Genomic DNA, 25,675 nt, shown 5'->3' on the forward strand with positions numbered 1-25,675 from the left:
TATACACTACAAGGTGTCCCTAAAGTCTGGACACGCAGGAAATCTCATTAACTATATATTTTTTTTGCCTCCACAGATTAAATTTGTTGAAAGAAGAAAGAATTGAACTGGTACTTCTCAGTGGACGTGGAGGATGGACATCTGAAAGATAAAGACGGGTTTATTTGTAGTTTTCTTGAAGTGTGGAGCAAAAAAACACTTCACACGTGTGAATGAAGGTACAGTGTTTTTAATGAACGTCTATTTAAATGTCATGGCAAAGTTGCAAAAAGAAAAAAAACATTAAGAAACAGATTTTCTTCTCAAAGTAGCAGTCAGTCTTTAATAATAGCAAATGCTTCGTTCAAGTCAAATCCTTCACACGACAGCAAAAAAAAAAAACAACAAAAAAAAAAACTGACCGATCAATTTAAAAACTGTTTCTATGGCAGGTCAAACAGAAGAATCCTTTAAAAGACAGCTAAGGGTCTTATTTTTTCCTTTTTTTGTTTAAATCTCTTTCAGAAACTACACAATTAAAGGTTTATACTGATCAAAACATACAGAGTGAAGTAGTTCCACTAGAGACAACTCAAACGAGATTAGTGTCTGATAGAAACATAACATTCATCTTACAATAAAAATATATGCACAAAAACATCAAGGAAAGAAAAGAGAAAGAAAAGAAGGGTAACGCAAAAAAATATATATAAATGTTTCATCTTTTTCAATACAGTCACAAATCACACAGCTGTGGCAACAAATCTCTTTAAAAATGTACAGAAATGAAAGATTCCCTCCCACTTGATTGTTTTTAAGAGCGTTATACTGCGATTACGACGGAGTCCCGACTGAACGAAAGCTGCACATCAAATCTTGGATATCAAGACTATCAAAAAAGGCACAAACAGACAGATTTGCACAAAGAACTCAGCAGAAGCTTCATTTGTTTTATGTTTTATACAACTAATCCCAGTAAGGTTTCCAGTGCCCTTAATGTTCTCGTTAAAACCCCCCCCAAAAAGAAAAAAAAAAAAAAGAAAAATTAGACTATCTACAGGCAAGTCAAGTCCCGGCAGGCACCTCAGGGTTACGAGTCTCAAACTACTGTAGAAGAGTGCATTTAATCATCATTTAATAATCGAATCTCAGCCTCACGGGAATCTGTGAGTGCAAAAACGGTCTTTTCTGCAACGGACTTTTGGTCATAAAACTTCTCTTTGAAACAAAATTAACGTCTAACAAAAACAGCTTCAGGGCGTGAGCAGAGAGGGACTCAAAAGTGTAATTTTGCACTAATTATAGGAAAGACATTACAGACATATGGTAATTTAGTTGATTTTTAGAGGGATATTTAATTGACAAATTACCGGAAGCTTGATTTTTCGTAATTGCGGGTTGAGTTTTATTGATTTTTCATCAATTCAATGGATTTGCAACCAAAGAAAGCTACAAAACGGTTGTATGATTTTGTTTTGTGTTACAAGGTGTGTAAAAATTTCGTGTTTAAAGCAGCAAACAAGCAGAATCGGAACACTGGATGAAGCCAGCATCAAAGTTCTACTTTCTAATTAAATACAGGAGGTCCTCGACTTGCGCTGGAGTTCCGACTTGCTCCATAAGTCAATTTTCGGTGCAAGTCGGAACTCCGGCGAAAATGTAAACAAAGCCGTTCCTTTTTACCGCTTGAATCCGAAAACACCATTGAGAGCCGGAAAAATGTCAGTTTTTATCCCGCTTTCAGCCCCAAAATCTCAGTGCATAAACGACATGCTCTTACCTGTCTTAATTGTACATATTGTCACATATATGCACACTATAATTTACAAATTCGCTTCAAATATGACATTAACACTTTTTTTCACTAAACTGCCAAACTGGACCAAGATAGGTTTTCGTTTTGTTGGGCTGGACCCGAATATCCAAATATTCGGTCGTTTTGATGATATCCGAATATAACAGATCTCAGTTTAGGACTTTGAAAGCTTTGGAAGCTTTAAAAGTATTTTTTTTTTTAAAACATATTTTCTCTCTAATTAACTTACAACTAGCACCAAAATTACACTTTTTCTTCCAGAGAACTCTGAGAGTTTACAGACTCGTGAAATATCGTCTAAAGTCGGCACATTTAAGTGTCGTTTTTTTCGTCGACCTGCAGCGGTTCATCGCAGCTGTGGTGACGGATTAATTATGGCTTCGTCCCTCCGCTCAGTTTAATATTCATGTTATTAGAGCCACAACAACAGAGAAACACAAAGTGGAGATTTTTGCCTCTGAAATGTCCAAACATAAAAATCGTGAGTTTACTTTTTGTGACCTGCAGCTTGACATCACTAAAACAGTCTGACGTTAGATTTAAATCTCTTCATTTAAGTGCCAAAATCCCTTCAGGTTAGACTTTAATCTACTTCCAGATGCTTTAGTGTCGGGAATAATACTTCTTCTTGTCATTCATGAGGTCGCGCTTTTCATTTGAAGTTGCACTAAAAGGCGAGGCTGTACCATGAAACTGAACATATTTGAGGCCCACTTTTGTAAACATGTTCTTTCCAAATCTGTAAATTCCTTCCACTCGAAATAAAAAGCTTCAAATTCAACAGTCTTTAATCAGCAGACAAGAAGTGGAAACACGGTCTTGACTTCTGCTGCATTTGTTGGTTTTTTTTATTTTTATTTTTTAAAGTTTTACTGCAGTCGTCTGCTGGTTCGGACGCCGCCAGCTGTCATCAGCGTTAGAATGTGCAATTTAAAGCAAAAATAAACAAACTTTTACATTTGAGTATCGTTTCTAACTTTATCTCGCCTGGATTCTCAGGTTCAGGACAGGTTTTTGTGATTTTTTTTTCTTTGTTTTTGTTCTTGTGTGCGTGGTATAAATACAGATATATGGTTATTCTCCTATTTGCAACCACAACGAGATGTCTGAGCATGCACACGGAGATCCAAAGGTTTTTTTTTTTAGTTTTTTCTTTTTAAAGTAAATAAACGACAACGATGAGAAAACGGAGACGGGGGAAAGTAAACGGACAAAGAGAGGACGCTAAAGCAAAAAGAGGACAGAAAGCACCGTGTGTTGGGAAACGAGTGATTGAACAACAGAACGGAAAGAGCCTGGGCGCTCTCCCGGCGGATCTGCCCGGCTTGTGTGGCACTTAACATCGTCGTCTTTGTATACAGAGCTTGTAACAGTCATGCAAAGGGCACAGTATTATTCTAACAAGGCGAGAGAGACAGAGAGAGAGATCAACAGAGACCGAAGATGAAGAAAGAAAAATAAAAAACGCAGAAGAAGAAAAGAACAAACAAACCGGGAGGCACAACGATGTTTTCCTCCGGACAAAACGAGTCCCGTGTGTGAATTCTCATGAAGTTTCCCCCCCGAAATATGAAAAATATCGAACTGTACATACAGACTTGTGTGACATAAACTCCTTCCTCGGGTTTTCTCGCGGCTAAGGCAGAAATCGATGGTGCGACTGGAGCCGATGAGAAACGAAAACGGGCTTTTTTTTGTCGTTAAAACAACAAAAGAAAATAAATCCATCAGATTTCCATCGTCACTCTTACCGTTAAAATATCTTAAGACTCTTCAGGCTATATATATATATATATATATATATATATATATATATATATATATATATATATATAGCTATATTTATATACTTGCATTTGGGCCTTTCTCTTTGTGTTAAAGGATTAAAATACGAGGTTTTTTGATTAAAATATAGATCCTCAACGTCTCTCGCTGATTCTGTGATTTCATTGCATAAATCAGGTGATTTAAGTTGGAGTTTTCTTTCATAGTTTTCCAAAGAGAGAGAGAAAAAGACTGCATCCCTTGTAACAGTGCGGCGACGGTTAGAAAATTTTTGTTTCTAATCATGATGGATGATTCTCGTTAGCGTTCTACCGTTCAACTAAGCCAGAAAAATAAAATAATCGGACGTTAAAGGTCTTCGATGGCCAAAGCCGTACGCCTTCGAAAAAATAATTGTTTATCTTGGCTTAAAAACACACACGCAAACACGCACACACACACACACACACACACACACACACACACACACACACACACACACAAAACATAAAAATCACCCCCAGGACTGTAAGCTGTGATGTGACTCCCCCCTCCTCACCTCCTCACCCCCAGGAGAGAGAAAAAGAAAGAGACAGAATGACTGATTGATTGATTCCTGACGCCATTCCTGAGCAAAGTGGACTTGACGAGTGAGACCCAAGGAATCCAGGTGATGTGGACAACAGGAGAGGGGAAATAAAAAACTGAATAATTAGAATAATAATAGAAAAAAAAAGAAAAGAAATATCACAGCAACAGTGCGGAGGCGGGGAGGAGCAGTGGCCACGCAGAAGCCCGTCCACAGATTCATCTGGAGGGAAAGAAAACAAAGGTGTTAAATGTCTTTTTTTAAAGGGTTATTCCACCTTAAATCATCTTGGATCTGCTTGAAACTTTAATATCATCAACTTCGGATATTTAAAGCGCTAGCTGCAAAATTTTAGCTTAATATATCAAATATTTTCCAGCATATTTGTTTCTAATCCTCCTGTTATGTCAATTTGAGGCATTTTAAAGTAAAAAAATCTAAAAAGAAAGTATGAAAACAGTATGAAATTTCTTCTGCTCAGCTTAATAAGTGTAAAAAACATATAAAATGAAAATAGGGTCAAATCCTCATGACTCATTTGTCTTGATTTTAATTCAGCACGTCAACTTGACCCTAAACAAATGAGGGGTCTCCTGTTATTTGTCAACCTAAGTTCATAAAAAGATGCAAATTCAAAGTGTAAAATGAAATAAAAAAGTGTTATGTAAAACTATTGTATTTTATATGTATGTCATTCCAATGTACATTAATAAAAGTTTTAACATTCATTTTTCATAAAAAACGTGTGAATTATCCTCGTAGAACCATGATCTGTGAGAGGTAAAGAACACCATTGCTCTAAATATTGATTGAAATGATTAGTAATGGAGTAAATAATGCGATATTAACAATGTTTATTGGGATTTTTTTGGTTTCTGACACTTTAGGATGACTAAACATGCCCAAACAAACATAATATGAGGGTTAAAAAAATGCCAGTCGATCTACTTTTAGCATCTTTTTCACACACTGAAGTTTGTGTGAATGACAATATCTCTGGAACTATTAAACATAAAATCCTGAAATGTTCACTGTTATTTCTCATCATGTTATTAATTCAGAATCTGCAATATTGTTCAAGTAGATTAAATAGTCTCAGAATATAGTTCAGTTGAAATATGTGAGAGAGAATGATTAAGGATGTCTAGCAATATTTAAATTTTTGTGATACAACTTGTCATAAAAGTTCAACAAAATTGTATTTTTTTCAATTTATGAAGTATTCCACATGTTTTGTTTTGTATTATTGTGACATGTAACTACATTTAGCTCAGAAAATATCACTAGTTTTTTTGTTGGTGTGAGCCCAAAGATGGGACTTATGTTGTTTTTATTCCCCATATTGCAACTCACCCCTAATTAGAAATTACACACACGTGGACAAAATATTTGGTACCCCTTGGTTAATGAAAGAAAAACCCACAGTGGTCACAGAAAGAAAGAGTTTATGTTTTAAAATAATTCTGTTTAAACCACAGTTCAAAAGCAATGCCTGATTTTCATTGGTTGACTTTCATAGAATTTTTATTTATTATTACTTGTGTCAGATTCAAATTATTTCTGTGACCATTGTGGGTTTTTCCTTTCATTAACCGAGGGGTACCAACAATTTTGTCCACGTGCGTATGTTGTACTTGTGTAATGTCACAGAATCTGAATTAATGTCATGATGAGAAATAACTGAAAGATTCAGGCTTTTATTTTTAATAATTCCTGAGATGTTGTAGTTTAAACAGCCTCAAATTTTGATGTGTAAAAAAGAGAATAGAATTACTTTATTGATCCTAAAGGGGAAATTCTGTTGTTAGAGTAGCAAGCAGAAAGAGTAAAGTGACCACTACAATAGAAAAATATTAAATATAATATAATACACGATGATTTCTTGTGATACGACTTCTCATTCCTGCTCATTCAGTCATGAAAGTTCAACAAAATAAATTTTGCATTTTATGATCAAATATTTCATATTATAAAGTGTTCTATATGTTTTGTTTTGTATTATTGACATGTAACTATATTTAGTTAAGAAAATATCACTGGTTGAATTTTTTTGTTCCTGTGAGCCGAAAGATGGGACTTTTCATGTTTTTTTTTTTAGATATTCCAACTCACCCATAATCAAAAATTGTTTTATCTACTTGTCCGATATCACAGATTCTAAATCAGTGTCACAGTGAGAAGTAACTGTGAAAAATTTAGGCTTTTATTTTGAAAAGCTCCTGAGCTGTTGGCATTTAAATGGCCTCTGTTGTTCTGTTGTTACAGTGGCAAGAAGAAAGAGTAAAGTAACCACCAGACAAAAGAAAAATATGAAATATAAAATAAACATATATTTAGATACAAAAATGCACAAGAAAATGGAAATAAACTATGAATAAAAATGTACAAAACTGAAAAAAAACTCCTGATAGTGGGTTGATAAGCAGTTTAAAAAATGTGCTATGTATATTTATTAATCTAAAATTTCACAAATATCCTGATAAATATCCACATTTTATGTTCTAAAAAAAAAATTAAAAATCAGGCAAACCAGAGATGGTGGAGAAGAAACTGCATCTGTATTTCTAAGACAAATGCAACCTAATGTAAATTGTATGTAAAAAGTGTATTTTTACTCAGTAAAAAGAAGATTTGTGATGGTGATCATCACCTGAAAACAAGCGCAGAAAGACATAAAATTACATTAAATCAGGAACTAAAAGACATTTTAAAGCTGCTTCTCAGCTGGGAGACGTGACTCTGTTCCTTCTCACTACACTCATGCTATCCTTTGAAAGGCTGCAGAGAGGAAACAGTAATTACATGCAGCCGATCGCACACAAAGCAGATGATGGGCAATAAAATGTGGAGCTGATTGCTATTATCACAACAAAAGGCCTGCTGGGGAGCAGCTGGTGGTTAGAAAAGATCAGGGGGGAGAAGAAACATCTGAGGAAGGTCATCAGGGTCGGAAACGACATAAATATCTCCTCGTTATTCTCCATATTTTGACTTTTTATAAGAGGGCATTCTGCTGCTTAACGGCTCGGACCAGTATTGATTGTTAAAAACCAACATGGACGTAATGTTTTTTAATAAAAGCATCTTTTTGGGTGTCTTTATTTTATGAACATCTATGAACACTAGTTTTTCTACTCCTAAACATGATTTTGAGACATGAAAATACCACAAAACTAACCCCAAACCCCAAATCTAATTCTACTGATGTTAGAGGCCTCAAAAATTGGCAAAATGTCGACTAAAGATTGTATTTGTTCGTAGGAGATATGAAAACATCCATATATATTATATATTTACACTCACGGGAACTCTCTGGGGCCTTTGTTTGACCATTTTCAAGGGACAGTAATTAAAAATGTGTCCTCTGCTTGAGTCATTTAACTATTTAGATCTGCTGGAAACTCTTCTGTCTGTGTCCTCATCACATTTCATGGCCGTGGAAGTTACATTTCTGGCGATATTGCACTCTCAAAAAAGCTTTTAAGTAAGTTACTAAAATATTTTTGGTATTCCCGGTCTAAATTTCTCAAAATTCAGCCAAAAATATTTCACAGAACTTAGTTTTGAGCCACAAATGACTGATAAATAAACTCTGAACAAAAGCAACAGCATTATCTGTAATGACACAGACTAACCAAACATATTTTTTTCCACATTTGTGTGGAAAATATTAAAATAAAGGTGCACTGTTTGCTTCTGTACCCTCATAGAACCGGGCCTCTAATGAAATATTCTGCAAAATCTAAAATAAATTCTGGATTTGTGGTTTCAAAAAGTATTTCAAGATCTTTGTCTCAATAAATTATTGTTTAAAACTGCCAAAAATAAAAAGCCTGTCTGATCAAATAACACTGTAATAACAATAATCTGACCAAACTACTGGACAGCAGGTTTTGGTCTTAGATTCTTCATTTTTAGGGGAATTCTTCATATAAACTGTATTAAGTTGTTTGACATTAAAACGCCATAAAACTGTGTCATGTTTACGCTTCAAAAACTATTAAAATCACCTTGAAAATCTTACAGTTTTAAGAGGGAAGCAACATTAAGCTTATGTCTGCATGTCTGAATGTGTTAGTGTCAATATTAGGTGTCCGTCCTTAATAAAATATCTATTATATATACAAACATAAACACCGAAGTGTTTTGATTTGGATGTAAACTGACAGCGACGAAGCACCTCTCTGCTCCGATGCTGCAGATGAACGGTTTCTAAAGTGGTTTTATACTTTTGAAGTACCTCTGCGTCAAGCTGAACAGAAGCAGAACTGCGAGCTCAGAAGAGACTCGCTGTTAAATTTAACACGGATGAATCAGAGCGGATTTTGAAGCTGTAACACCACTCAGTGTGCCGCAGTGGAGGCGGGACTGTCCTGAGGATCTCCCTGAACCATATCACCTCGTACAGTCGGTTGTTTCAGGACAGAAAGCGGCGCTTCGGCTCCTTCTCAACACTTTCCCTCCAAATTTTGCGCCTCTGCAGGTCAGTTTTTAGTGGTTTTGGGTCGTTAGATGGGAGTGTAGAGTGTAGAGAATTACCTGTGTGAGATGTTAGGACCTAAAGCCGGGCTGGAAACGTGCAGTTTCTTCAAAGATGAGCTCCTTCAGTGTCTCTTTGGGTAGGTCATCCAGCTCCATGTCGAATTTGAACGGAGCCTCAGCAACAGGCTACGATGAGATTTACAACAGAGCAGCTAAGACGAAGGCAGCAATAAACAAACTGCTCAAATGCATAGAGTTTGTTGGTTTAATCAGCTCCTGTTGACGCTCTACAGCCTCAGTCGTCTATACTAATACTTCAAAATATATTTTTTTCAATTCTTTCAAAACTGTAAAAATAAAAAAACCCTCTCTTTCATGTCCAGCTTGGAAAACAAATAGCAAAACTCTTCAGCTTTTTCATACGCCTAATTATATGTGAAGATGCCATTAGAAGTGGATTAAAGTGTCTTCCAATAACAGAGTGTGTTGTTAATCAGGATTGTGCTTCGGTATGATGATACACTGAAAACAGAAAGTAGGCCCTCAGTGCAGAGGTAGGTGTATGCTTTTCATGAGCAGTGAATTAAGTTTGCTAATATGTCAACTGTTTAGACTTTATAAAGAATTTCAAACAGAGTGAGAATGGATTTCTCACCTCATCTGTGGGGTCGTAGTATTGTTCCAGGTAGGGGTGAGCCAAGGCCTCCTCCACCTCGATCCTCTTGTGAGGGTTGAAGGTCAACATCTTGTCCAGCAGGTCCAGAGCTGCAGCACAAAAAAAGGAGAATATTTAACTGATAGGTAAGTGGTGTCAAACAAAGCCTGTGTAACATCAAACAAAAATGGCATTTATGAGTATTTCCATCATTTCTGCGCAGTGTAACAAAATGGTGTTGGGGTGTAATGATGAGGGATTAGCAATTGACAGATTGTCTGTTCCGATATTCAGCATTTTGATAAAATAAATTAATCTTCTGAACTCCAAAACCTCCTGCTGGGTTTGACAGGCAGGTTATGTTACGTTAAAATCCATGGTATCCGAGGTGGAACTGGAGATGATTTTACATGCTTTTATTTCATCCCGTTTAGATTATTGTAATGCCCTTTTTACCCTTTTTAACTGTCTTCAGACAGTCCTTAATGCAGATGCTCATCTTTTAACAGGAACTAACTGGAGATCTTCCTCTACAGCTGGGATTGGTCGACTCCTGTGAAGCTTTCATCAGGCGGCTGAAAACGGTTTTATTCTGACAGGCTTTTTTAATCCTTGTTTTACTATTGCTGTAAAGCACTTTGTGATTCTGTATCTGTGAAAGGTGCTAAAGAAATAAATTTTACTTATTTAATTTAAAAAAAATAAAAACAATAGTACATCATCTGCGAGAGCAAGAAACTGTAAAACCCAAAAGAATCATTTGATTTTCCATCAAAGCTTGACCCACACTTGACTTTGCAAAGGTTAAAATTACAGAGAAGACATCAACTCCAAAATGTCAATTTGTAAAACTAAGTTTAAATAATTTCTAGACCTTGACAAGTTGTTTTGATCATAAAGTAAAATGCTAGATTCTTTTTTGCACTAAATTAAAGGGGAAATTTGGAGTTGTTGTTATTTATAGGTTATTAAGCTGTGATTTTACTGGTCCGGCCCACTTGAGATCAATCCGGCCTGTATGTGGCTCCTGATCTAAAATGGATTTGACACCTCTGAAATGACAGTGAGGCTGCATGACCACTAGAGGACACCACAACAACCTACACCGCTGCTTTAAAGACATTCCATTTACCGAGCTGCTGCTGTGTATAAAAAGCTCAATATAATGTCACTTCTTTACCCTGAAGTCACATATAATCCACTCTCAGATAGTGGATTTTTCACATTTTCTCTGACCAAACAATTTTGCAGGTTGAAACTCATCAATTAGTTGCAATTCCTTCCCTTCTATCGCTTCTCTTGCTGTTATTTGCGGTGTGACATAAGCTGCCTTTAGACTAGTCTTAGTTTACTGCATGTAATAAATCCTGTGTCAGACTGTGTTTTGTCAATTTGAGACATGTCAGTGACTCAGAGCAGTGATGTAAACTGAAAAAATACATATAAGAGCAGTGTCATGTCATCAGTTTGTGTCTTTAAAATGCAGCACAACTACAAACAACAGCTCCATTAACCTCTTTTTTTGTTTGTGTTTGCAAATGTTTTAATTTTTTAAAACTGAAATTAAAAATTGTGCTTTTGAAATGTCATATATGCAGCTGGTGCCAGTTGTATGGTTTGTAATCAGCAGTTGCATCATCTCTGAATTTTACTGCACCATGAATGACAATTTCAAACACACAAAGATCACAAATTTTATCACACTTCTGTAATTATTGTCTGTTATTTCTTCACATTTTTCAAATTTAAGTTAACTGTTTCCAAAGCAGGGATTAATACAGTAACCCTGGTTTTGATCCTTGGTGCAGCACAGCAAACAGAAGAAATGAATAAATTAACACATCAATAATTTTCAAAAAAACGAGAACATTCATTAGTGTCTAATTGGTTAAAATTTTAGTCTAACAACTCAGGTAGTAAGACTAGGAGTTGATTACTCTGCAGGATAAAATAAATAAAAGGTGTCCATTAAGACAAGCACTGTGTATTTAAAATAAATTAACCCTTAAAGCCAGAAGAGCTATTTCAGCTTTAGAACATGTAACTCTGAGGACACGGCAATGTTGGGTTTGTTTTAGGAATTTTCTGTGGACAAACCAACCAGAGGGTTTGTGTTTGTGTCGGCTCACCCGACTGTACGGTGTAATTGGAGAAACTGCAGGAATAAAATGTGTAGTGTGAACGAACACGGTGTATGATGTCTGCAGCTTTTAAGGCTAACCCCACTAGCATGCTACTGCTAACAGACGTCAACCTGAGCTCCTCCACAAGGTTTTACATTCCACGAGTGCGAGTACGTCGACATAAATAGGCTTCTGTTTGTCTCTATTGGGATTATATCACGTATCGTAGTGAGGAAATGTCATCCTGAACCAAACAGTCATTAATCAGTGCTTGAGAATGAACACGTAGCATTATTTTTACTCCCAGTGTTTTTTTGTGTGGTTTTTTTCCCCACCTTTTTTCAGCATCTGAACAATAATATCAATACCATTTGTAATATTACTTTCTCAGTTACAAGTGCAATATCAGTTTCAGTATTGTGTAACATCTCATTTTCAGGTGTAATATTTTGATTTCAATGGGAATATTTTATTTTCACAGGCAGCATTTCAATATCATGTGCAGTACTGCTTTACTACTTCAGTTACTGTCAGGTTTACTTCTTATTTTTCTATTCTGGTCATATTTAAGGTCAATTAGTTCCATTTTAAATTTGAGTAATGTATCACGTGTTGCTTTTCTATTATAAATTGCACCTATTATCATGTTATTGTAATTTTTTCACAAGAATGTTCTTCAGAGTTAATACATTTATGTAGTCTAGTCTCTTCAGAGCCTTTTAGAGACAAATGAAGGATAATTTCAGATTTGTTTACACCTTTTTTTTCTATCATTTGGAAATTCAAATCTAGTATTTCTAGATTTCTTTTTTTTTTTTTTAAATGAATTTTTTTAGCTGTTATTATAGTAGACTGGCGAGAGACAGGAAATGTGCAGACAAGAGTGGGCGGAAGTACATGCAGCATATGGCTGTGTGTTGGACTCGAACCCATGACCGCAGCGTCAGGGACTATAGCGCCTGTATACGCGTCAACCAGTTGAGCTAACAGGGAGCCCACCTCTAGTATTTCTACCTGTCGGTAAAAACATGATCCCTAATCAGCTTCCAAACCAATGACCTGCCACTTGTGTTACTTTTTCGTGGTCGGGGGGTGGGGGTCTCAGTCTGAATTAAATAAGGCTGATCCAGTGTGATTACAGTATGTCTGTGCACCCTATCTAGTTTTACTACAGCAGTTACTCTTACTACCAGTCAAATCACTTTAGATCACTTAAATCACTTTAAATCCCTGTGTAAATACTGTATATCGACTCTTAATTACATTTAGTATTCTATAGATTTTAAAATTAGAAGTCTTTTGTTTATAGTATTGCGTGTAATATTGTACAGCAAGTTTTTTTTCGAGCTTTTACTAACTTTAATGTTAATCTGATTACTAACCTGCCTGTTTTGTCTTCTTTTTACTTATCTATCTCTCTCTCTCTCTCTCTCTCCCCCCATCTAACTATCTCTATCTGTATCTGTATCTATCTCTACCCGTATCTATCTATTTACCAATCTATCTATCTGACCGCAATGGCATTTTTGTTTTTCATCGTCCCTCCCCACAAAACAATATTCACGTCCAGGAATTCTCTCAGGAAATTGTCAACTGGTGCTTCATCTCCCTTGTGAGCAGTACAAACCCTCAAACATTTACAATATTCTAGAAATTCAGTGGGAGCTATGTGTCTGAAGAAGTCATCCTGGCTCTGACCTTTAGGATCGGCGTTGGGGAAGAGGCGGTTCCATGGCACTTTGCAGCGCAAAGGCAGCGACAACAGATAGTTTCTGGCCTTAATGTTGATGATGCAGTTGAGATCCTCCTGAGAAGGAGAACCCAGGATCCCTGAGAGACAAACGGAAGATTGTTAGATGATCCAGTTTCTCGCTCCTTTATGAAACTAATTAGCACACAGGGCCTGATTAAAGTTTTCACTTCCACAACGAAGTTCTCTCAACAAAAACAGTCTGAATGCACAACAGATCGACAGATGGGAGAAGCAATATGTGGTCTAGCACCAAGAAACAAAAAGTAAGACTTGATAAGTGCATATTAACAGCTACAGTATCTATGGACTGACACCAGAAAGCCGCTGCTGCTGGCAGAGTGAGACATTTTGGTTCAAGTCTTAAGATGTCAGAGCTTTAATAAAAACAAAACTGACATTGAATTACGCAACAGATTCACATTTTGTCAGATCTTTACTATTAACCAGATAAAATTATCTCAGGAGGTTATGATTTGCACAGCTTGCACTACAACAAGCTGTTCAGATTACTATTGTTAGTAACTCCTGTTTTAACTAGAAGTCTTTGTTAACTTTTACTTTAACACATAACAAATAACAAAATAACAAGCAAGATGTCCAACTGGGATTTTGTTGCAAAAAAAAAGAAGAATCCAACAAATTATCTAAACTGATTCCTTTACAAATCAATATTCAAGAGCTCTGTTTGGTTTCTTGACTAGTTCGCTACGAAAAGTGCTACACCAACCCTAAAAACTGTGGGTATAAAGAAAATGATTACCCAAAATGTGGTTGAGCTGATCCAAGTAGTGCTTCCCGGGAAAGATTGGCCTGTTGGAGAGCATCTCAGCCAGGATGCAACCCACTGACCAGATGTCTATGGACTTGGTGTAGCCCTGGAAGTGAAACACACAGACACAGTCATTACTACAGTATTTTCAGTAAGTATACAGTGAAGTTAAATGGTGGTAGCAATAATTTAGCAGAGTATTATGTCTGGTTGAGCTCAGTAAGTGTAAAAGCTTCACTTCTGGCAACATTACAGCCTCATTCTTTTAAACTAAACCAAATTATCTGCAGGATTCAGAAAGGAAAATACAAGATTTAGCTTAGAATTTGAAAGGATAATTCTGATCCAGTCCCTAAAGCAGTTTCAAGCTGGTAATTTTTCTGTGTATCTTTCACTAGACTCTATACTAAACATTTAAATTGATTCATGCAAAAAGTTCACACTAATTTAGACTCCTCATTTGTCAAATTTCTACAAAAGAGGTGGACAGTGAAAAGCTAGCAACACCTATAGAGCCACATTCAAGGGAGAAATGCCTGATTGTAATAATGCAGAATTACAATTTGAGAGCACTCCAACACAGCATCAAATTATATTCGAGACACAGCTTATTTTTATTCAAACTGTTTTTCTATTTGCTGCTGTTACACCATAAATTTCCCTGCTGGGGGATCAATAAAAGTTGAATCAATCAATCAATCAATCAATCAATCAGTCAATCAGTCAGTCAGTCAGTCAGTCAGTCAGTCAGTCAGTCAGTCAGTCAGTCAGTCAGTCAGTCAGTCAGTCAGTCAGTCAGTCAGTCAGTCAGTCAGTCTGTCTGTCTGTCTGTCTGTCTGTCTGTCTGTCTGTCTGTCTGTCTGTCTGTCTGTCTGTCTGTCTGTCTTTAATCTATCTATCTATCTATCTATCTATCTATCTATCTATCTATCTATCTATCTATCTATCTATCTATCTATCTATCTATAACCTATCTATCCATCTATCCATCTATCCATCTATCTTCAAAAAAATGCACTACATAATACAGTCCATGCTTAACTTAGCACAAAACTGGAAAAACAAAGTTGTCAGTGGGGACACCGACCTTGGAGTTGAGCATGATCTCCGGAGCTCGGTACCAACGAGTGGCGACATACTCTGTAAGGAAACCGGTGTGATCGTGGTCAGGATCGGCCACACGTGCCAAACCAAAGTCACAGATCTGCAGGGAGATTAGAGATGTGACAGTAAATGGCTGCAACATCAGAGGACATGTGATCAAAATAAAACAATCAGCAGAAAACATGTTCAGACCACACAGATCGAGGGTTTGCATGGTCGATTTGTATTTGTGAGGGATAATTTCTGAGAATATCAAGTTATTTGATGCTTTTTGGAAATAGATACATTACTGTTCAAAAGTTTGGGGTAACTCAGGCAATTGAATGTTTCCCATGAAAACTCACACTTTTATGCATGTGCTAACATAACTGCACAAGGGTTTTCTAATCATCAATGATCCTTTCAACACCATTAGCTAACACAACGTAGCATTAGAATACAGGAGTGATGGTTGCTGGAAATGTTCCTCTGTACCTCTATGGAGATATTCCATTAAAAATCAGCTGTTTCCAGCTACAATAGTCATTTACCACATTAACAATGTCTACACTGGATTTATCATTCATTTAATGGTATCTTCATTGAAAAAAACTGCTTTTCTTTCAAAAAGAAGGACATTTCTAAGTGATCCAAACTTTTGAATGGTAGTGTATATAAATATTTGAATTTTTTTTAACGGAGGGGATTTTAGATGTTTCCTTTTTACCATTTGAATCAGAAAACACCATCAAGAGCCAGAAAAGTCAGTTTTTATGCCCTTTTTAGCCTCCAAATTTCAAAATTGATCAGCGTATGAACAACATGCTTTTACTTGTAATGTCTCTTCTTAATTGTACATACTATTCTCACATATATGCACACTATAATTCACAAATTTGCTTTAAATATGTCATTTATATAAACAGTTTTTTGCTATATTGGACCAAGATGAGCAGAGTCTCTTCATCAATGATCTGAACTAGTGTATGATTTTGTATTACAAGTTCTCAATAATTCGATGGATTTAATTTTATCCTCACTGAAAAAAAAAGATTTTCTTTCAAAAATAAGGACATTTATAAGTGACCCCAAACTTCTGAATGGTAGGGTACATCATAAAGATGAGGATTTGACAGTGTTAGATCGTCATTGGACACAAAAACAAGGATGTTCCGGTAAAGTTTGAGTATTATCTGCCAACAAAATTGTAAATACTTTAGAATAGAACAGAAGAATTGAAGATTTTTATTGTTAATTTCTCTATATATCTAGGACATACAGAGGGACTCTTGCATCTTTGTATTTGCGCCAAACAATTAAAAGAGGATCAAACTACGGTATCAATAAAATAAATAAAATGCATAAATATGATATAGTGACAGCTTATCTTCTTAGAATATCCCTTTATGTACCCCTAAAGAGAATTAAAGTTAAAGAAATAAATCCAATAAATTCAAATTTTAAGGTAATGACAGGTAACTTGCTGTAAAGGTAAGTTACGGCATAAAAAGCAGCATTTTGATATGAGTTGCATGCAAAAAGAGGTGAATTATGGCACTTTCAGCTTTCCGTACAGAAGGATTACAAGGTCTTTCCATGCGGGTAATTTTTTGGTATTTAAATTTTACACTAGTATTCAAAAATAAAAGTGACATCATTCTTGTAAACCAGCCTAGCCCATCTTTAAAGACTTTAACATTTGAGACGCTACCTTGAGATCGCAGGTGGTGTTGAGCAGAAGGTTGGAAGGCTTCAGGTCGCGGTGCAGGACGTTGGCAGAGTGGATGTACTTGAGCCCTCGTAGGATCTGGTAGAGGAAGTAGCAGATGTGGTCGTTGCTCAGGTGTTGAGTCTTCAGGAGCTTGTACAGGTCTGTTTCCATGAGATCCTGGACAATATATCTGCACAGCCTGAGTTAAAGACGTTCTTTTAGATGGTGGAAAAGACATCGTTTTATTTTCCATCTACTAAAATGAGATCTCCAGATATCCAACAGAGCCGAGCAGTTAGTCAAAAACTAACCAAAAACCAACATTATAACTCAAGAACCTGTCAAATTTTTTCCATATTAATATACTTGATAAATTGTTTTTTCATCAGCATGAAATTTTCCCTGTTTGTTCCTTAAAATAAGCAATTAATGATGAATTTTTGTGCTACAAGGTTCATGAAAATGTATATTTAAATTTGTAAATAAGGTATTATAAGCCCAAAATTCCATTAATTTCCAGAACAGAAATCTGAAAACTAGATAAAGAAAGCCTCAACGATTTTAGTTTTATTATGCTGACAAGGTTTTCACATTAGGAATTATGGGCATTTCTTTTATAGCACTCTATAAATGAATAATTTTGCCACTTGTTCATGAATGAAACACTCTATAAATCAAATTATGATTAATACGTGAAGAAACCCCTCTCTGAAAACCTTCAGAATATAGATAGGAATAAAACTGAAAGGTTTGGTGTATGCAAGCACTATTGAAGTGGAGATTTCTGTCTCTTAGTATGAGAAAACAATCATTTTGAGCAAATAGTCCTTAAAGATATTCATTGTAACTGAAATCTACAGACACAAATAGAAAAAAAATGTAGTCAAACAAACCCCTAATTGTGTATTTTTGGATATTTACTGTACATTAGTCTTACAGAAGACATTCAATGGAAGCAAAATATTCCAAAATCTCTGTATATGAACAAACCCCTCGATGAAAACCTTCGCAATATAAATAGGAATAAAACTGAAATGTTTGGTGTAAGCAAGTACTATTGAAGTGGAGATTTGTCTCTTACTATGAGAAAACAATTATTTGAGGAAACAGTTCTTAAAGATATGCATTGTAATTGACATCTACAGACACAAATAGAAAAAAAATGTGTATTTTGGGATGTTTTCTTTCCATTTGTCTTACAGAAGACATTTAATGGAAGCAAAATATTCCAGAATCCCATATCTGACCAGTAATGTCTTGCCTTAAATATGAGGAAGTCATCCAAAAAATTCCAAGATTTAACGTTTAATATTTTCTACGTTGAATTATTGACACCTCTGCTGCAAGTTTGGTAATTTTCTTCTCTAGTATCATGTTCATTTGAGGTAAATTTGCTCATTAACTGTGATATTTTCCACTGTTAAAAAAAATCCAAAACCACATTTAGGCTTTCCTGGCATGTTCATGTTGGATTTTAGCATCACACTCAGAGAGCCATCTCGAGCTTGAATCACCAAAATGCTGACTTGTTGCTTATTTTCGGAAGCTTGTCAATTTTTAGCCGAGTCCCTAAGGTGTCATGGTGGCGTAATGAGCCGGTGCCCGTGTAGCTACAACAAACTGAAACCATGTCAGGCCCAGGTGGCAAAAAAAAAAGCCAATTCTGTGTAGGAGAGTCGCTTTTATCTCGGAGCGTTTATTATTTTTGTTTGGGTGAATGCTCGTGTTGGCAGGCGGGAAGCAGAGAGCCGAGTCGCTGCAGGCTTCAGCCATATCTTTGAGGTACAACTAAAACACACACAGTGACTGTAGACTCCACCAGTTTGCCACTGCTGGCTCCAGTGAAGAGCATCTCTGCCAAATGCACGGTGACAGGTGGCTATTATGTAATAAAACCCAAATGAAAACCCCCTACTCAACCACAAATGTTGGAGCGTACGACCAATCACACCGGCAGCTGAGAAAACCCATCAAATGCCTTCACACATTATCAACAGCTTCCAATGCAGGAGAAATATTTAGTGAGGATACACATCCTTCATCTGATCGATGGTCGGCGTGCGAATGATGTCGTTGATTCCAATGATGTTCTCGTGCTTGAAGCGCAGGAGGATTTTGATCTCTCTCAGGGTGCGCTGGCAGTACGTCTGGTGCTCGAAGGGGCTGATCTTCTTAATGGCAACACGAATCTTGTTATCCCGGTCATAAGCAGAGCTGGAGAATAAAAAAGACAAAAAACACAGAAAAGAGCCAACAATTAGACATAATATTGAAAAAACAGATAAAGAGTGTTTTAAACCATATAAATAGACATTGCAGCATCACCAAAACACATTTCCTCTGTTTAATCTTGCATAAACTTCCTTCTTCTTTTAAATATTTTGATGCTTCTGTGAGGAACCTTAACTTTACCCTGCTAAAAAAACACAAGAAAAGCACTCAGAGCGCAGTACTGCACCAAGAAATGATTTATGCCTTTCAAACCCTTAGATACACGAGTGTTTGGACCCTACACTCTTCAAAAAGTGGGTCAAAAATGAACCATATAAGAATCAATGTGTTTTTATGCCATTTTTGTCAGTTTGGTTGAGAATAATCATTTGTATTATTGTTTGCATTGTATTTTTGTCAACACAAGAAAGATTTCATGGTTGAAATATGTTTATTTTTCACTTTATAGCAGATTTTGAACATTTTGACAATTGAAAAAGAAGAATATTATACAGAGCAGCAATAGAAGAATCCATTTTGTAGACATTTTTCCACTCTTTTCCTCCAGCTATTTGTGCACTGCTTCACCTCTTGTATGATACTATCAGTGATTAAGAACTTGGGGTAGTAATACAAACATCATCATGTCTTTTAAAGGCAACTTAAAAATTTGAATAGAATGGTATCAAAAAGTAGTTTTTTGAGGAATAGCTGGAAAATGAAATGACAAACACTTTTCATTACAAAGATATTGCTAGAAAACGACCTCACCGGCTCATTTTTGACCCACTTATGCATCTAAGGGTTGAGGTAAGGTTAGGTAATCTTTACTGTCCATAGCAGAACACCACAGCGGTATGCAGTTTCACCACTCTCTAAAACCACACAACAAACTAAAAATAGGAGGAAATTAATTATTAATTAAATAGATCAAAAAATGATATAACCATCATCAATTAAAGACCAAAGAAGTATGATAAAATTACTTAAAACAAAAGTAAAATAATTTAAAATAATAACCTTTTCTTAGTTCTCTCTGCTTGTAAAATAAAACAAAAGGTTACAGTGGCTTCTTCTTCCTTCATCATTGCACTGAACTATTTAGAAATGACCTCAATATAAAGGAACGAAACATTAAATGGCATCTTGCTGCACACATCAAGTTTCAGTAGCGACAATCAGGCAACAAACGCCGCTTCCTTCCTGTGGTTTGTCAGTGGAACGCGTTTAATGTGAAGTAGTAACTGCAGGAAATGTTAGCAGCATTTCAACGCACTAAATTCACTTCTGGGACATGTCAGCGTATTTCTGAGTATAAAAATATCCCTTTACATAAGAGTTGCTTGAGCACTGGCATTCGTTTGGTTAAATATAGTTCAGAGACCATCCCCGCTTTGTCCAACAAACAAACAAGTCCATTTTACTGCATGTCAGCATGGTCACGCTCTGCTGGGAGAAAGCAGTCAAACTACATCTGATCACAAAGACGACACAAGCTGCAAGTCCTAAACAAGGTGAGCTTACCTCACGCAGCTTTCCCACACCTTTCATGACTGTGCTATTATGATGCCACGTGTAAATAAAAACATGAAGCACAAAAATGTTGTTGTTTAAATGCATCCCAAACAGGTGAAAAGACAATACTAAAATTACCAACAGTAACATGTATTTTACAGAGCAAAAATGTAAAATATGCAAGATTTTGCTTGATATTTCCAGCAAGGCCAAGGAAATCACAACATGATTTTAAAGAATTATGAACTATTTACATCAGTTGCGTAATTATATGTTTGTCCAACATGACCTATATTGAATTCTGAAGCCTATGTTGATATTTTAGTGTAGAAATACATTGGTTTAATGCATTTCAATAAGAAATCCCTAATTTTAGCTGCTAAAAAAATGTTACACTTCAATAATATTTTAATGACCAGCAGTCTCATAAACAAATGTGCTGTTAAATGCAACACGTCTCAATTTCTTTACATAGTTTTCCATTAATAATGCCAATATCAGCAGGGATAATATGAGGTCAGATCAGCTCAGTTTTACGAAATTGGCACCTGAGATCCAACTAAGAATAACTGAACACACAGGAAATCAGAAAGGAGGCAATAAATTCATGCTACAAGCTGACATGGTATGTGGTTTTCACATCACATATTCTTTACAACTGACAACAATTAGTGCTCATCAAAACTGGTATTGGAGCTAAATGTACTGCTAAAAGGGTAAAAAGAAGGATTAGCGTGTCATGCAAACAAGTGACTGATAAGTGTACGAAAAAGTGGATTCATTACCAACAATAACTAGACTGAAAAAATGCATATTTGTTTTTATTATTCACTAATCTGTTGGCACCTTGTGTTTATTAAAGTTATTAATTCTTACATGTACATTACAGTGCAGCTATTTAACACAAAAATGTTTTCTTTTAGACAATGTAATTAATAATTATTGATAATTTCACTTTAAGCGTGCTCTGTTAACCCTCACGTTGTCCTGTGGGACAAATTGACCCGTTTTAAAGTTTGAAAATGTGGGAAAAAATATATTTTCACCGTGAAACTTCTGATGTCCACATTTTCAACATTTTTGGGAAATTTTTAAACATTTTTTGGTGGAAAAAAAAATGTTAAAAATGTTTCGAAAGAACATTCACAAAAAAAAAAAACAAAATCCAGCAAAATTTTTTAGGATTTCAGGATTTTTTTGGAAGATTTTTACTAATTTTTTGTAAATATTTACAAGAATTTTCTTGCCAAATTTGGGGGATTTTTATAAAATAAAACTTTTAAGGAATCACTGGAATTTTCTTCCTGAAGGTTTTGCAAATTTTCTCAAATTTGGGGAACTTTTTTGCTGAATTTTAAAACATTTTTTTCAGACAAGGAAACAATATTTTTTGGTGACCGTAAATGAAGACAACAGGAGGGTTAAACATATCTAGAGATGTACATAGTATTTAAACACTCATTTTCCTTCTGTAACCTACTGCTCTTGTTTAGATGTACATGTTTTATAGTATGTTCATATTTTGACAGCAAATAAAATTCCAAAGTCAAATTCCTTGCACATGCTTGCATAAATGGCCAAACTAATTCTGATTTTTAAAAAGGTTTACAATGAATTTAACCACATTATTTTGAATTTACCGACATAAGCCGATGTACTGAGGTAAAAACACACTCAGACAAAAATATATTTAAACCTTTACAAAAATAATTAAGGAGTGGTATGTGCCAGGGAGGGAGCATGCTTGGATTTGTTAATACAACTGTACTTTGTGTTTCTATTATGTACTTTCATGGTGGTTTGAATCCGAAGCATTCATGTGAAACCATCAAACATTCCACTGAACAGTTTTGTTTTTACTGCAGACGAATTCTACTGCAGGTAGCTACATATCACTATTGTTTTATCGCCCTTGTTGTACCAGCGTGGTGAAATCCATTTTTCACATATTCCAACTTGTTCGGTCAGCAATGGCGACTTGCTCAAGGGTCCAACTGGGAATTGAACCTCCGACCTTGTGAAAAGTACCTGAAGCGACACTTGAACACCGACGATGTAAAAAGTAATGAAGCACCAGCATGCCCTTTGGCTTACAAAAGACAAAGAGGAGAAATGTGCAGTGCAAATCAGCATTTTTGCCTGCGGGCTTTTTTTTTTCCTTCCAGGAACCATTTACTAATTTGCACCAACAAGTCACAACATGCTCGTGGATCGCGGCTCCCCTTGGAGAGCGTTGTATTTTTGCCTACTTTGCATGCTTTTAATTGTGTTCTGTTGTATAACTGTGCAGAAACAGCATTTTTTTTTTTTTTTTTTAAGCAGATGGCAGCTTCAGGTGTGTGTTTTGAAAGCTGGATGTGTTCAATTGGGCTGTTTTTAATAGAAAACCCAACCATCAATCCATCAGCTATACCTGATTTATGCTGTAGACCAGGGGTGTCAAAGTCATTCTAGTTCAGGGGCCACATTCAATCCAATTTGATGTCAAGTGATCAGTAAAATCAGAGCATAACAAACAATAAATAACAACAAATACAAATTTTTCCTTTGTTTAAGTGTAAAAAAGTACGTTTTGAAAATGTTCACATTTAAGGAATTATCTTTTTACAAAACGTCATGAACAACTTAAAATTTCTTAAGAAAAATAAATTCAATTTCAACAATCTTATGCCTCAGTTTATATTTGCACATTACAACTTCCAGATCACAACGTTTCTACAAAGGAACAAAACATCTAGTCACAGGTATCTGGAACTGAATGATATAGTATTTTATTTTATGATCAAAATGACCAAAGTCAGACAAAAAAACAAGACAAAACATTACAAAAATCAGACGCAAAATGACAAAAACGAGACACAAAATGACAAAAAATGCGACAGACGACACTAAAAAAACAAAAAAGAGACAAAAAATTACACAAAAAAATGGACAAACGACAAAAACAAGACAAAAAAATAACACAAATGACACAAGACCAAAAATGACAAATCGAGACAAAAAAAAGTAGACGAACAACACCAGCAAGACAAAAAAACCCCCACAAAATCACAAAAACGATACATAAAACAATGAATAAAGCAAAACACAAAATGACAAAGACAAAAAACACAAGCGAGACAAAAAGGAAACACAAAACGACAAAAGCGAGAAACAAAATGACAAAAACATGAGACAAACGACAAAAGTCAGACAAACAGCAAAAATGACAAAATTTTACAAAAATGAGACATAAAATGACAAAAATGAGACAAAAAAGAGAAAAAATGAGACAAACGATATGAAACAAAACAAAAGACACAAAAAATTTGACAAAAAATGGACAAACGACAAAAACGAGACAAAAAAAAATCACACAAATGGCACAAACAAGACCAAAAATGACAAAAGTGAGAAACAAAACAACAAAAAGGTAAAAACAATGCATAAAATAATGAATAAAGAAAAACATAAAATGACAAAGATAGGACAAAAAACACAAGCGAGACAAAAAGGAAACACAAAACAACAAAAACAAGAAACAAAATGACAAAAACATGATACAAACGACAAAAATCAGACAAAAAACAGCAAAAACGACAAAATTTTACAAAAATGAGACACAAAATGACAAAACAATGAATAATCTAGTATTTTACTTTATGAAGGAAACGACTTGTCATGGTCTAGAAATTATTTTAAATTTACAGTTTTACAAATTGCAGTTGGGGTCTTCTCTGTAATTTTTACACTTTGCAAAGTCGTCCCACGGGCTGGATTGGACCCTCTGGAGGGTCGGTTTTGGCCCGCGGGCCGCATGTTTGACACCTAGGGGGGTGACAGTGGACGAGAAATGGTTCCACTCTGGACAGATCGCCAGTTCATCGCAGGGTTAACACGAAGCGACGTACCACCGCGCGCAGCTAAAGCTAATTTAGAATCACCAATAAACCTGCCTGGCCTGCTTTTGGACACTAAAGCAGCTGGAAAAAACCACATAGATACAGAAAGAAGATGCAAACAGAAACCAGCTGGTTCAAACCCTCTTGGCGTGAGGCGACATGGCTAACCACTGCTCCACTGTGTCACCCAATACAAATAAAAGGAGAGTCTGAGTGGAAGTGTCTGATTGTCTGAGTGCGCCCACACACAGCAGACTAATTGTTCGATTCCACTCTAAAATCTTGGCCCGGCTTATGATGAGACGCCCACTCCACACCATCCCAGGTACAGACATGTCCACTGGTGAATATCTGTCTTTTTTTCTCCCCTATTCACCTTATTCTTGCTCACTCGGCTTGAAATATTTTGAATTCTCACACAAAAGTCTTGCGTGCCGAATCTTATCTACTAAACCCTTCATCGTGGTGTTGTATTTAAATCAGGGGTGTCAAACTCATTTTAGTTCAGGGGCCACATTCAGCCCAATTTGATCTCAAGTGGGCCGGAGCAGTAAAATCAGAGCATAATAGAGAAACAAAATGACAAAAAATGAGACAAACTACACAAAACAAAACAAAAAAGCCAAAAAAAAAATCAAAAAACGACAAAAAAATCACACAAGTGACACAAACGAGACAAAAAAAAGAAACAAATGAGAAAAACATGAGACAGCTAAGAAAAGAAAAAAAACAACAAAAACAAGACAAAATATTACAAAAATAAAGCACAAAAGGCATAATTGAGAAATAAAATGACAAAAAACAAAAAAGAGAAAAAAATTCATTAAAAACCTACAAAGCAACAAAAAAGTGAACAAGACAAAAAATGACAAAGAAACAAAACGACAATAAATAGTCAATCGACACAAGCGAGACAAAAAACCCAACAAACAACAAAAACAGCACACAAACCAACAAATAAAGCAAAACACAAAATGGCAAAAAACAACAAAAAACACAAGCAAGACAAAAAGGAAACACAAAACAGCAAAAACGAGAATCAAAACAACAAAAACTTCAGACAAACGAAAAAAGACAGACAAAAAAAACAAAAACAAGACGAAATATTACAAAAACGAGACACAAAATGACAAAAATGAGACACAAAACGACAAAAATGAGAAACAAAATAGCAAAAACATGGCGAAATATTGCAAAAAACGAGACAAAACGACAAAAACGAGACATAAAATGGAAAAAACATGAGACAAACGACAAAAATCAAACTGAAAAAGAAAAAAGCAACAAAAACAAGAGAAAATATTACAAAAATGAGACACAAAATGACAAAAACATGATAAAATA

The 25,675-nt window shown here is 35.6% G+C and overlaps 1 protein-coding gene across 1 annotated transcript in view; it reads right to left on the reverse strand.

The window, feature by feature from the left end:
* Positions 1-213: 213 nt before the first annotated feature.
* mapk1 (mitogen-activated protein kinase 1) overlaps positions 214-25,675 on the reverse strand; it is a 47,959-nt gene continuing 22,497 nt past the window's right edge. The window contains exons 2-9 of the mRNA XM_023285014.3: positions 18,756-18,938; positions 16,725-16,914; positions 15,018-15,134; positions 13,922-14,036; positions 13,107-13,238; positions 9,286-9,395; positions 8,688-8,816; positions 214-4,370 (exon numbers count right to left, since the gene is read on the reverse strand). Of these exons, the coding sequence (XP_023140782.1) occupies positions 8,700-8,816; positions 9,286-9,395; positions 13,107-13,238; positions 13,922-14,036; positions 15,018-15,134; positions 16,725-16,914; positions 18,756-18,938 (964 nt within the window). The 3' untranslated portion in view covers positions 214-4,370; positions 8,688-8,699. The remainder of the gene's footprint in view (positions 4,371-8,687; positions 8,817-9,285; positions 9,396-13,106; positions 13,239-13,921; positions 14,037-15,017; positions 15,135-16,724; positions 16,915-18,755; positions 18,939-25,675) is intronic.

The sequence above is a fragment of the Amphiprion ocellaris genome, chromosome 6, assembly GCF_022539595.1.
Source record: "Amphiprion ocellaris isolate individual 3 ecotype Okinawa chromosome 6, ASM2253959v1, whole genome shotgun sequence".
Taxonomy (NCBI): domain Eukaryota; kingdom Metazoa; phylum Chordata; class Actinopteri; family Pomacentridae; genus Amphiprion; species Amphiprion ocellaris.